The sequence below is a fragment of the Thalassophryne amazonica genome, chromosome 10 (genome assembly GCF_902500255.1).
Source record: "Thalassophryne amazonica chromosome 10, fThaAma1.1, whole genome shotgun sequence".
NCBI classification, from domain to species: domain Eukaryota; kingdom Metazoa; phylum Chordata; class Actinopteri; order Batrachoidiformes; family Batrachoididae; genus Thalassophryne; species Thalassophryne amazonica.
The window spans coordinates 25,503,695-25,518,585 of NC_047112.1; the positions used below are offsets into that span (position 1 = coordinate 25,503,695).

Below are 14,891 nucleotides of genomic sequence, written 5' to 3' on the forward strand. Positions count from 1 at the left end.
TCTAAACCCACCAAGAAAACAACTTCTGGGGACGCCACTGTCAGGTGGGACGATCTGAGGGAAGACAAAGAAAATTTTAATGTGCATGAAGTCCAACTGAGAGCAGAGAGAAGTTATTATATTTTGGAGTCAAATTTAATGTTAAAACGCTTTGGTGGTATTTAAAACACCAAAAACATCTCGTCCAATCAGAACGCTGGCTTTCTGGACAGGGTGCACGCACAGGGCGCACGGATTGTTGGAGACCAGCTGAGAGTGAGACTGAGGTGGGCTTTGTGTATGACAGACCCAAACCAAGTCTCCTGAGTGTGCAGATCGTGCAGTGCCGATCCGGAGAACGGTTGCAGCTCCAGCGCACAGAACTCCTTTATTCCTCTTTTTAAAACACGCGTCAGTCCATTTCTGAGAGCCCCATGTCTTCACTTCGAAGTTCATCCTGAAGCTCTGACTGGAACAAGACAACCAAAAAAACAAAAAACAAAAACAAAAAAAACCTAATCTTGAGGAGAACTTTGGACCCTGAAATGGGGATCGGGTTTGTGTGTCTGGCTCTTGCGGTGTCATTGTCTTTTTCCAGCGCGCAGGACGCATGGACCGCGGCCACAGAGGAGGAAATCCCGGAGGGCGCATCCACCCTGGCGTTCGTCTTTGACGTGACCGGTTCCATGTACGACGACCTCGTCCAGGTCATCGAGGGCGCGTCCAAGATTTTGGAAACGTCCCTGAGCAGACCGAAGAGACCCCTGTACAACTTTGCTCTGGTGCCCTTCCATGACCCGGGTAATTACGCACCTTCACACTCAGTCCTCATTTTTTTAAACGTTCTTTTCTTTAACATATCAGTACGTTCTGTATTATTTACAGTTTGCACTAAAAGCCCCCCCCCCCCCCCCCGCCACACACACACACACACACACACACACACACACACACACACACACACACACACACACACACACACACACACACACACACACACACACACACACACACACACACAAGTGAGAAATGTGGTTTGCTTTGAAATGTTCCTCCAGAGGAAGGGTTGTGGTGGATGTTTGCGCGCACATATGTTCAGTCTGGGTGCGCAAACAGCTTCAACAACGCACCCAGAGGTGCTCTGCCATTCACAACGTCTAGTACCAAAATATCACTGAAAATAAGTGTGTTTGATGAGTCGATTCTTTGAATATGTCAGTGATTTTGAGTCATTCCTTCCAGGCCGTTCCTCATATTTGGTGACCTACATCTTTTGCGAGGAGACCTACAGGCTTTGAAAATGACAATTATCTGATTTAGCACAATTGTGTGTAGGAAGGGTCTGTAATTATCATTGATGACCACACCTGCCCCTAATCCATCAGCAATCCAACATCTACTAACCATCCACCAGGTGGCAGACATGTCTTTGGGATATATACTTAGGCTACACAAAGTTGCATTTTCACTCTATTGGGAACATGAAAATTCTCCAGATTTGGTTGACATGATGGTATCTTATTTATTTTTTGATATACTCCATTAAAATTGTCAACCACTGAGTTCGATGTAGATCGTCTGGTAATCTTTTGAATAATCCCGCTTAATAAGCAAATGGAGAAAAGCGTGTGATCACATAAACGCCCGTGGCAGAGGCCATAGTGTCTCTGGATACTTCATCTTGCAGCAGCTGTGGAATGAGGATCAGAAGGTGTGGTGCAGAACATACAGCAGGAACATACGAGAACAAACCTTATCAAAGGTCAGCAAAGAAACAACACACCGAGGGCTGAGGGAAAGCCCATTTATTCAGGCAGTGATTTCACTAAAACTTTGGGATTCTAGAGCGAGTTTTCAGTTTTGCTGCATGTGTGTAGGTCAGTGGTTCCCAAAGTGTGGACCACAGCCCCCACTCCCGGTTGGACAATGAAGGTACTGCAGGTGGGTCATGAGAGGTTATTCAAAATGAATTTAAAAACCATTTCATTTACAATTTTGTGATATATTTGCAAAGTTAAAATTGCTAAGATGTCCCAGTCTGATTGAAACTAATCAGAATTGGCCTGATTGAGGCAGTTTTTTAAATGACCAGTATCTGATAAATTAAACCCAAATAAACCTGAGTCACCAAAGTATGCATTCCCTCTGCCACCACTGAACAGAGTTGTGGCAGCTTCTGCTTCACTACGGAAAGCACATTTTAAAAGCACCTTAACACTGTACTCTGCTATAAATACACAACAAGCCTATTTTATTCACACAGATCATCAACAGTGCATGTCAGTCTTACTGTGTTTCATACATGTGTCATGATTGGGGTTTGTATGTATTGTCCTTTTGTTTTCATTTTGTTGTTGACAATTTTTTGTCACTGTCATGTTTGCTTGGGGTTTAGTGGAGGGATCTTTCTTGTATGCTGTCTTCTGCTTGGTGTTGGGCGTGTCCCTGTGATCCTCTCTCCTGCTTGCCACACCCCTTTCCAGATCCTTCCACACACTAGAGGTGGGCGATACTGGGAATTTTGGTATTGTTCTGATACCAAGTAAATACAGGCCCAGTATCGCCAATATTGTTACCGATACCGATACTTTTTCATATTTAAGCTTCATAGATCCAAAGGATCCAAAAGACCTAGGATAGAATTTCGCCAAACACTGTATGTGACAACAAAATACTTTATTTATCACAATCAACATTTTTGTTTAAAAAATATCACTCAACACAACTTAAAAGAAAATCTCCTGAGGTAGAGGGCTGACTCGAGGATAGCGCTGAGTGGGCGGGCCAGGTTGAGCCTACCTGCATGGCTGTTGGCTGGCGCCGCTGTGCTACGTAACGGCGCAACAACAAAAGACCAGAGGGGGGAGGGTGCGCTGTTCTGTGTTGTGTGACACAGCGCAGCGCTGCTCTTACAGACAGAGAGTAGACTTTGATGAATCTGCGTGCGCAGCAGTCAGTACATGCGGGAGAGAAAAAAGCTTGAATATCGATCTTTTTACACGAGGATCGTTCAATATCAATACCAGCGTTGGAATCGATATTATCGATATTAGGATCGATCCGCCCACCTCTACCACACACAACTATCCTGCATTTCCTGCTAATCACTCCCTCTAGCCTTGAGCCACTTTTGAGCACTTATTCCTCTGAGCATTTTTGTCCTGTTTTTTTGCTTACTTGTGTTTTGACCTGCCTGCCTGTTTTTGACGTTGTCTCTGCCTAATGCTTCGGATCCTGTTGCTTATCTTGGCCTGCCTACCTGTGTACGGAACCCTGCCTAAACTTTTATTAAACCCTGTTTTAATGACATCCGAATCCAGCATTTGTGTCCAGCCACGCCATTCCAGTAAGCCTGACAACATGCAGGGCGGTAACAGACAGCAGTAGATCAGTCAATGGTGCCCTATGGTGCCGCCGCTCTGCCAGTTTAAAAAACACATTTCACTTAAAATACACTTCAATCAATCAATCAATCAATTTTTTTATATAGCGCCAAATCACAACAAACAGTTTAGCTTTATATTGTAAGGCAAGGCCATACAATAATTATGTAAAACCCCAACGGTCAAAACGACCCCCTGTGAGCAAGCACTTGGCTACAGTGGGAAGGAAAAACTCCCTTTTAACAGGAAGAAACCTCCAGCAGAACCAGGCTCAGGGAAGGGCAGTCTTCTGGTGGGACTGGTTGGGGCTGAGGGAGAGAACCAGGAAAAAGACATGCTGTGGAGGGGAGCAGAGATCGATCACTAATGATTAAATGCAGAGTGGTGCATACAGAGCAAAAAGAGAAAGAAACAGTGCATCATGGGAACCCCCCAGCAGTCTACGTCTATAGCAGCATAACTAAGGGATGGTTCAGGGTCACCTGATCCAGCCCTAAGTATAAGCTTTAGCAAAAAGGAAAGTTTTAAGCCTAATCTTAAAAGTAGAGAGGGTGTCTGTCTCCCTGATCTGAATTGGGAGCTGGTTCCACAGGAGAGGAGCCTGAAAGCTGAAGGCTCTGCCTCCCATTCTACTCTTACAAACCCTAGGAACTACAAGTAAGCCTGCAGTCTGAGAGCGAAGCGCTCTATTGGGGTGATATGGTACTACGAGGTCCCTAAGATAAGATGTGACCTGATTATTCAAAACCTTATAAGTAAGAAGAAGAATTTTAAATTCTATTCTAGAATTCAAACTTCAGATCTGTTTGTGACAGGCGGTAGTGATTTCCACATACAGAAAATGAGTTTTTCCCATCATTGTGGCTGTTTTCTTCCTAATTATAGAGACAGCACAGGGGCGTAGAAAGAGGGGTGAGGGATTGAAAGTCCCCCCGTCCCCCACCAACCAATTTCTGAGTAAAGATTCACTTTTGAAGACATTTTTTTTTTTTACATATATACATCTACAACAACAATAATAATGAGAATTAATATATTTTCAAAAACTAAAACATTGTTCACTCACTATTACTCTGAGTGTCCTAGTTAATGGATTTTTTGGAAACAAATAAATAAATAAATAAATAAATACCTAAATAAATAAAAAGTGAAAGTGAATTTTTTTAATGCATGGCAGAGCTGTTAAGTGACAAACATATGCAATGAATGGCCTTTAATGTGTTTGCATTCTGCTCTGTGCAGCTGTAATATCTACAAAAACACAAACATCAGCTCGGGATTGGAAAAAAAAAACCTGATCGATACATCCCGAGTTACTAGAAATAATAGAACAAAGCCATTGGATTTAAATTACATATGTATATAAATGTATATATTGAAATATTTCACCTGTCATATCAATCAAAAAGATTTTGGATGGAGCTGAGAAGTTTATTAAATGTCTTAAATTTGGGTGTGGCTGGTGTAGGTTCATGTCAAGATGTGCTGGAACTTCTTCATTATGTGCATTTTTAAAAAATGTTGTCACGTAAAACTGTGAGAACGAGAGCGATAGAGGGAGGAAAAAGATGAATGGACAGAGATGATCTGTGGTTTGGAGATAAATTCCAGTTCCAGATGTTTGCTGTTCTCGCTAAACTCTCAGCATGTCAGAAATTTATGAAGCAGAATTCCTCAGTTGTAGATTTGTGCCCAGAATAATAATTACAGATAAGAAAGACATATGATGTGTGTAACAAATGACGAATCAGTTACTGCTCACCTCTTTGTGGGGGGGGGGGGGGGGGGGGGGACTCTAGGTGGTGGCGGTGGTGGTGTTGATCATTATGAGATGATAAAAGAGCTGCAAAGTTGGACAAAGCCGCAGAAGTAAAGCGATACTGTGATTATAGTTCGAGTACACACTGCAGACATAAATCTTAGCAAATGTGACCCCACAGCAGACAATTATAGGATTTTCCTCTTGGAGTGAGCGGAGACAGCTCCGCGTGTCAGCATTGATCTGTGTGTGAAAAAGTGACATTTGCTTGTTTATATATAAAAAAAAACATACTGCATGCAAATCAGTGATTGGAGCTCACTTTTTATCTGCACTCTAACACCACAAACACTGGGTTCGTGCATTCATTAGTGTAGTCATGTGCAAGTCATGAGTGTCAGGAGGATGCCCGGGTCAGGCCAGTCAGGAAGCAGCACCCCCCCCCCCCCCCCCCCCATCCTGCAGGGAGAGAAAGAAAGAAAGCAAGAGGATACTTCACAAGTCCTTTTTACTGAGGCACAGGGGTTGTGTATTTAACACCAAAGGCTTAGAAGCCGCTTTCATGAAACAGTTTCCAGCTGCATTGTTGTTGCAGACGCTTTAGAAAGTGGCACTTATTGCACAATCCACCTATGAGCCCCACTAAAAATAAAGAACTAAATAAATACCACATAGGTCACTGCTGTCTTAATAAAAAGGAGTCAAAATATTTGCAAGATGCAGCTTTCTATATGCACAGTAAAATTTAAAGTGTTGAATTAACACTCATGCATGTGCATATGGTTGGGAGTAGTCTGGGAGCATGCAGTGATGTCAAGTATTGCCAGATCCACCACACTATTTTTTTTTTTTTTTTACTTTTTCTTTCACTTTTGATACTCTGTGTGCTTCTTACCCCATGTGCTGATATACAATGCTGGTGGAACCTCAATTTCCCAGAGGGAGTCTTCCCAAGGGATCAATAAAGTTGTATCTAATCTAATCTAATCTGGAACTGCCTTGGGTCCTGGATGGCAAGCACCACATTCAAAATAGTGTTAAATCAGCTCTATCACAGCATAGAATTAAGTAGGCATCATATTGGCCTAAATATAAGACGTGCCCCCATTTTTCAAGACATATATTTGGAAAACTACTTTCTGAAGACCAGATGTTTCTTGCAAAGAAAATGCTTTTGGAATTGGAAAATGCATTTGGAAATGATACTAATAAAAGCACGAGAAACTAAATAGGCTAGAAAGCAGTACTACAATAAACAGTGCAAATTGGCCTACCATGGGTCCACAGATTATCATGCCTAGTCAATTCCCTCAGAAGTAGAGCTTTCTGTGCATGCATGTGCAAACTCTATTGTATCTGCATAAATGGTGAATGTCCACCAGGTGGAGATATCCCTCCATTTCAAGAACCTTGAGTACAGGCTGTTGTGAGACATGACAACCAACCTGTTGTTTATAGTAGCTGATCTCTCCACTAGATTCCTATTGCTGAAATGCCCTCTGGGTCTCGTTTCTTTGGTCATTTTGAAGCCTCAACAGGGAGATAAGAATAAAGCTATGGACATTAAAGTCCACACTTACTTCTTAGATGATACTTCTGTCATTGATCATTGTGATTTCTAATGAGCACCACTGGATTCCTTTCTCCCGCAAAATGCAGGTTTATCCTTTGGAATCATGATTGTAGGTAAAGTAGGAGTCATGATGTTGAGAAATCATTATTTTAAAATCGACCCAACTCCTACAACTACCACCAGTGAACAGGTCATAGTGAGGTGCACTAAACTGTTGAATCTCTGACTAATTCTTAGGGTTACATTTTCTGAGAATTCAGCTCAGTCTTTTGACATTCTGCAAATTAAACCAAATACCAGTCGTTGGATTCTTACTACTGTTCTATTGGAATTTAAGGCTTACTTTAGTTTTGTGCTCTGGAGATTGGTTCCACTCGGTTGGTGACCTGCCTTTGGCTTTTCCTGGTGTGTAGTTAGACGGAGAAGGACCAAAGCCCTGGGCGTGGAGCGATGACGGCAGATGACTGGAGGGCTTTTACCTTCTCCACATGATCAAAGGTGCTCATCTCAGAGCTGCCTTTGTTGGTGTTTGGCCTCATTTTCCTCTATCCCCTCTTCCCTTTGTTTTCTTTCTCTTTTTTTCCCCGGAGCAGCAGTTTTTGTCTGAGCCGCCCCGACTGTGTGAGATTACAGGGAGTCTGTGCTTAGCTGGACAGAGTCAATAATGATGCAGGAATGCCAGGAGCGAGATGGAGATTTTGGGGAATTAGAGGAAGAGTGTGGAGACTAGTGTGTTTCATTTTGTTACACATCGACTCTCGGCTGTTAAAACAGCCTTTAATTTTTGGAACTGTACACCCTGAAGTGCCCCTAGGCCATCTTTGACCAATGTTTTTCAGTTCCATTGAGCGTTGTGAGTGTTGGTCAGGGGTTATTCCTCGGGCTTTCATCTTGGACAACAAATGCCTCAGGCCTGCTGTCCGAAGACTTGAAAACTTCTTCATTCTATACCAGCACAGTGAGCCAATTCAAGGATTGGCATCAAGACTCCAGGGACGTGGAAGTAGGGGTGCTTAGGGGGCTACAGCACACCCTGATGGTAATGAGCTGTACCTGCAAGGGGGAAAAAAATCAACTAAAAAAACTTATATTTTCTACCATTTTGGTAGTAGCCTAGTTCTAGGCCTAACATCCACCCATTTTTTAAATATTAGATTTAAAAGGTATTTTCTGTGTAGCCTGATGCAAAACATGCAGCAATACATGTTACAGGGTGTTTGAACTGATTATATCTTTTGATAAGTTGTTTTTTGTTTCGTCTTGTTGGAACCCAAACTACGTGTCAGTGGCTTAGTCTACTATAGGTCAGCTTCTAGTGAAGGAGAAATCTACAGTGTATATGAACTGTCCATAGCTAAAGCTCTGCAGGTTGGTTTCACATTTGCTGTCAGTTGTGTAAAATGCAGTAAAACTGCTGTAAACAGTTGTTGGCCTCTAGATAAAAAAAATCATGAATGTTGCACTGCTGTGAAGCATTTAATATGACAACATTATATAGAGAATAACTCCCAGCCCTCGTCTCTGGGCGGGGTGGTGAAACGGCAGCATGCACTCAGTGATCTGAATGATCTTAATGACATCATTGTGCAAGTTCTATCCTCAGCTCCTCACATTTCATAAGGATTGTTTCCATGCATGTTTGGACCTTGACGTGAGATGAGCTTGCATGAGACTGCTTCCTTCCATTCACATGAATGCATATCTGCTTTGATGTCCATTACAAAACTGTATCATCAAGACCATCTATAATTGTAAAAAAAAAAAAATCCACACAACAACAAATCTGTATTTAACGCCATTATGCAAATTTCCAATTAATTTAAGGTTCATATGAGCGTTGCACCATAGGAGGACGATCCATACAGATCCTGGATCAACTTGGATTCATTGCATCACAGAACAGCATACCAAAGCAAATCGAGTAATGAATATAAATAAATTATACATAAATAAATAAACAAATATAATTGACACATTTTGAAATGTGTGAGTGGCTTGAACTTAGATGATCCCTACATAGTGTGTAAACAAGTGTTATCAAATGATAGTGCTATCAAAACTGGAGATGCAATAAGAACTGATCAGTCAGAGAATAGTGATGGTGTTGAGAAACTGATAATGAACACAGGGTGCGCCGCGCCTGCACACTCTGATGTTTAGCCTAGTGGTTGGCGATGGAGAATGAAAAGTTGATTAACGGTGACCAGCGCCAAGGTTTGCCAGACTCTGCAGAAGCTAAGTCGATGGAAGTTGGGCAATGCTGATATTTGTTGTAGTCTTGGAAAAAATTTTCAACATACTTCGCAACTTCGATGTTCATGCTAAAATGTCAGAAAGAACTGAGCTTCCGCTGTCACCTCTGCTAGTACACCGTTACTTCTCAGTTTGCTTCTGCCGGCCTCCGCTGGCCAATGTCGGAGGCATCACCTCCTTTGGATCCCTTGGGCATGAACGAATTTGTGTAACCTGTCTTGACAGTGCACCAGTAGCACGTAATTACAGAATTACGTTGGGTTAATATAGGCTGGGTCACATAACATCTCAAACATTGACTCAATAATCAATCAATCAATCAATCAATCAATTTTTTTATATAGCGCCAAATCACAACAAACAGTTGCCCCAAGGCGCTTTATATTGTAAGGCAAGGCCATACATTAATTATGTAAAACCCCAACGGTCAAAACGACCCCCTGTGAGCAAGCACTTGGCTACAGTGGGAAGGAAAAACTCCCTTTTAACAGGAAGAAACCTCCAGCAGAACCAGGCTCAGGGAGGGGCAGTCTTCTGCTGGGACTGGTTGGGGCTGAGGGAGAGAACCAGGAAAAAGACATGCTGTGGAGGGGAGCAGAGATCGATCACTAATGATTAAATGCAGAGTGGTGCATACAGAGCAAAAAGAGAAAGAAACAGTGCATCATGGGAACCCCCCAGCAGTCTACGTCTATAGCAGCATAACTAATTGATGGTTCAGGGTCACCTGATCCAGCCCTAACTATAAGCTTTAGCAAAAAGGAAAGTTTTAAGCCTAATCTTAAAAGTAGAGAGGGTGTCTGTCTCCCTGATCTGAATTGGGAGCTGGTTCCACAGGAGAGGAGCCTGAAAGCTGAAGGCTCTGCCTCCCATTCTACTCTTACAAACCCTAGGAACTACAAGTAAGCCTGCAGTCTGAGAGCGAAGCGCTCTATTGGGGTGATATGGTACTACGAGGTCCCTAAGATAAGATGGGACCTGATTATTCAAAACCTTATAAGTAAGAAGAAGAATTTTAAATTCTATTCTAGAATTAACAGGAAGCCAATGAAGAGAGGCCAATATGGGTGAGATATGCTCTCTCCTTCTAGTCCCCGTCAGTACTCTAGCTGCAGCATTTTGAATTAACTGAAGGCTTTTTAGGGAACTTTTAGGACAACCTGATAATAATGAATTACAATAGTCCAGCCTAGAGGAAATAAATGCATGAATTAGTTTTTCAGCATCACTCTGAGACAAGACCTTTCTGATTTTAGAGATATTGCGTAAATGCAAAAAAGCAGTCCTACATATTTGTTTAATATGCGCTTTGAATGACATATCCTGATCAAAAATGACTCCAAGATTTCTCACAGTATTACTAGAGGTCAGGGTAATGCCATCCAGAGTAAGGATCTGGTTAGACACCATGTTTCTAAGATTTGTGGGGCCAAGTACAATAACTTCAGTTTTATCTGAGTTTAAAAGCAGGAAATTAGAGGTCATCCATGTCTTTATGTCTGTAAGACAATCCTGCAGTTTAGCTAATTGGTGTGTGTCCTCTGGCTTCATGGATAGATAAAGCTGGGTATCATCTGCGTAACAATGAAAATTTAAGCAATACCGTCTAATAATACTGCCTAAGGGAAGCATGTATAAAGTGAATAAAATTGGTCCTAGCACAGAACCTTGCGGAACTCCATAATTAACTTTAGTCTGTGAAGAAGATTCCCCATTTACATGAACAAATTGTAATCTATTAGATAAATATGATTCAAACCACCGCAGCGCAGTGCCTTTAATACCTATGGCATGCTCTAATCTCTGTAATAAAATTTTATGGTCAACAGTATCAAAAGCAGCACTGAGGTCTAACAGAACAAGCACAGAGATGAGTCCACTGTCCGAGGCCATAAGAAGATCATTTGTAACCTTCACTATTGCTGTTTCTGTACTATGATGAATTCTAAAACCTGACTGAAACTCTTCAAATAGACCATTCCTCTGCAGATGATCAGTTAGCTGTTTTACAACTACCCTTTCAAGAATTTTTGAGAGAAAAGGAAGGTTGGAGATTGGCCTATAATTAGCTAAGATAGCTGGGTCAAGTGATGGCTTTTTAAGTAATGGTTTAATTACTGCCACCTTAAAAGCCTGTGGTACATAGCCAACTAACAAAGATAGATTGATCATATTTAAGATCAAAGCATTAAATAATGGTAGGGCTTCCTTGAGCAGCCTGGTAGGAATGGGGTCTAATAAACATGTTGATGGTTTGGATGAAGTAACTAATGAAAATAACTCAGACAGAACACTCGGAGAGAAAGAGTCTAACCAAATACCGGCATCACTGAAAGCAGCCAAAGATAACGATACGTCTTTGGGATGGTTATGAGTAATTTTTTCTCTAATAGTTAAAATTTTGTTAGCAAAGAAAGTCATGAAGTCATTACTAGTTAAAGTTAATGGAATACTCAGCTCAATAGAGCTCTGACTCTTTGTCAGCCTGGCTACAGTGCTGAAAAGAAACCTGGGGTTGTTCTTATTTTCTTCAATTAGTGATGAGTAGAAAGATGTCCTAGCTTTACGGAGGGCTTTTTTATAGAGCAACAGACTCTTTTTCCAGGCTAAGTGAAGATCTTCTAAATTAGTGAGACGCCATTTCCTCTCCAACTTACGGGTTATCTGCTTTAAGCTACGAGTTTGTGAGTTATACCACGGAGTCAGGCACTTCTGATTTAAAGCTCTCTTTTTTAGAGGAGCTACAGCATCCAAAGTTGTCTTCAATGAGGATGTAAAACTACTGACGAGATACTCTATCTCACTTACAGAGTTTAGGTAGCTACTCTGCACTGTGTTGGTATATGGCATTAGAGAACATAAAGAAGGAATCATATCCTTAAACCTAGTTACAGCGCTTTCTGAAAGACTTCTAGTGTAATGAAACTTATTCCCCACTGCTGGGTAGTCCATCAGAGTAAATGTAAATGTTATTAAGAAATGATCAGACAGAAGGGAGTTTTCAGGGAATACTGTTAAATCTTCTATTTCCATACCATAAGTCAGAACAAGATCTAAGATATGATTAAAGTGGTGGGTGGACTCATTTACTTTTTGAGCAAAGCCAATAGAGTCTAATAATAGATTAAATGCAGTGTTGAGGCTGTCATTCTCAGCATCTGTGTGGATGTTAAAATCGCCCACTATAATTATCTTATCTGAGCTAAGCACTAAGTCAGACAAAAGGTCTGAAAATTCACAGAGAAACTCACAGTAACGACCAGGTGGACGATAGATAATAACAAATAAAACTAGTTTTTGGGACTTCCAATTTGGATGGACAAGACTAAGAGTCAAGCTTTCAAATGAATTAAAGCTCTGTCTGGGTTTTTGATTAATTAATAAGCTGGAATGGAAGATTGCTGCTAATCCTCCGCCCCGGCCCGTGCTACGAGCATTCTGACAGTTAGTGTGACTCGGGGGTGTTGACTCATTTAAACTAACTAATCAGCTCCACCACTGCTCTGCGGACTGTGCTACCAATGAGACCATCCTCCGACTGCAAAAGTTGAACTATGTCCCATAGTAAGTCAGTAGACCGTCACCAAACGTCAAGCTCCGCTAGTACAACGTTACCCTCTGCTGAGCTATGTCAACCTGCATTGAAGACATGGAACTTGGACCCCTGGAGGTAGCCTTCTCAGGATTTTCAGACATTTTTGAAAATCTGTTGAACTGGCCGGCATCAGCCACTCACATCATCATGTGAATGGTCCCATGGGATTTTGAATGCAAATATCACTTTTCTATTGGGGTTACTGGTATTCACGGGGACTACAGCCCTAAGCAAATCCTACCCTAGAGCTACTTACAGAAACTGATGTTTCTTTATTGGGAACATTGGTTAATTTATTTTGAAAGCAATTAAAAAATGCATACATTAACTGTATTTGCTCATTGATGTGATTTGATGTCAACTTAGATATAGTTTGTGAGGCAGGGTTAGTTTAACATGCTAAAAACCGACTAATAAGTTCACTTATGGAGGCAGCCTGTTTTGTCAACCTTTTATCCCTACAACGTATGTGTGATGTGTTAACTGTGCCTGCTGAGATGTACACCGTGTGGTCGCTAATTGTTCAGAATCCCAGTGAGACTCACGTTTGCTGGTGCTAATGAAAATGTTAGCTTTGCTAATTAGCTAATAACCACTTACTCCAATTAAGGGTTGCAGGGGGCTGGAGCCTATCCCAGCAGTCATAGACCGTGAGGTAGGGTACACCCTGGACAGGGACACATATAGACAAACACAGTCACACCCGCACGCACACCTACGGACAATTTAAAGTTTCCAATCCACCTAACCTGCATGTATTGGATGTGGGAGGAAGCCGGAGCACCCGGAGGGAACCCACGCAAACACGGGGAGAACATGCAAACTCCACACAGAAAGGCCACAGTTGGGAATCAAACCCATCACCTTCTTCCTGTGAGGCAACAGTGCTAACCACTAAGCCACCGTGCTGCACAAATAGTGGCTCAAGTATCTTAAATTTAGCTCCACTCAGTTTGAATCAGTTAAAGTTCTTTTGGATGAGGTTTTAACAGTGAAAAACATTTGTTTAAATCCTACATGTTTGTTCCCGTTGTTTAAGATCATGTAGAACAGATGAGCCATTCAAAGAAGGTTTTTGTTTTCTGATTTCTGATGAATCCCCATTCACATCATGAGTTCACGTAATCCAAAATTACAGGATTGGATAGCTTTGATTTTTTTTTTTTTGGGGGGGGGGGGGGGGGGGGGGGGGTGATCATCTGTTTTTATGGTCACATGACTCACTTGACCTTTCATAATTACTAATTATATTTCATTGAAGTATTTCAGTTAAAGACAGAGTGAAAAAGATGCATTGCTCAGTGTTTGTTAACTTTAATTTTCAGTTTTAACAGCATGTTTTAGCAAGTGGGCCGTGGCTCACTCTTTGGAAACCTCAGACCTAAGCGCCTGTGTGTGGTCGACAGTCTGGATGTGCTGCATCTGAACTTTCTCTGTCTGATGAACGCACAATTCCTCAGTAAAACAATAGAGGTGTAGAAAATACAACCCAGTCACTTTTGGGCAATCTGGGATTAAACCATTGCTCATAAAATAAATGGTCATGAACTTTACAGTTTTATGGTAGTTACCACTTACTGTTAAAGCTTATAGTTTCTGGAAATTTTATGTAATTTCAACAATTAAAAAGCCACATTCTTTTCCAAATTTCGCATTTCGGTGAGCGAGTGGGAGTAAATGGTAAAAAACTTTAACCACATCTCAAGTCTTTTTTAATCATTGTGTTCCTGCCATGGAGCCCCAAACCTCTCTCGGATATGTGCCAGGACCTTCGGTACCTCCAGCAGTTTTTGAGAGAGTTTCTGCTACGTGCACCAATCAAGTCACTTAGCCAGAGTTTTTCAGCACTCGGTAGTTGGTTTTGTAAGGTGTCGCTCTATCTATGGGTGTACTTGACACAATATTTTGGATCGGTATCGGTCCCATTTTGGCTAAAATGGTTGTTTCAGATATTGAAAATTATTTAAAAAAAATCCAATCAGATCCGAGTCTTCTCATGCACATTTTAGGGCGCCTTCACACATGTTGCGAATTTGGTTGAATTGCGCATGAAGCAGGAATCGTATTCAATATGTGTAAAATCGTAGCTGCCTCCAACGCCGTGCACATTGACAGGCTACCCCAGGTGAAACGGATCGTCAGATCATAACACACAGCAGGTGATCTGAATGTCACGTCACCCACGTGAGCTCCGTTCCACATGACGCGGTGTCTGCCCTGTGGCCCGCTGTCCACAAGACACGTGTGTCGGGCAGGACATGCGCGCGGGGCCGCCTGGACCGCTCTGACCTCCCGGTGTTGTGCGCTGTTGTTTACAGACCCCCTAAGTATAACAAAGATTTTATCAGT

The 14,891-nt window shown here is 41.8% G+C and overlaps 1 protein-coding gene across 1 annotated transcript in view; it reads left to right on the forward strand.

The window, feature by feature from the left end:
* Positions 1-289: 289 nt before the first annotated feature.
* The window catches only part of hmcn1 (hemicentin 1), a 276,985-nt gene continuing 262,383 nt past the window's right edge, over positions 290-14,891 (forward strand). Inside the window, exon 1 of the mRNA XM_034179597.1 lies at positions 290-780. Within this exon, the coding sequence (XP_034035488.1) occupies positions 525-780 (256 nt within the window). The 5' untranslated portion in view covers positions 290-524. The remainder of the gene's footprint in view (positions 781-14,891) is intronic.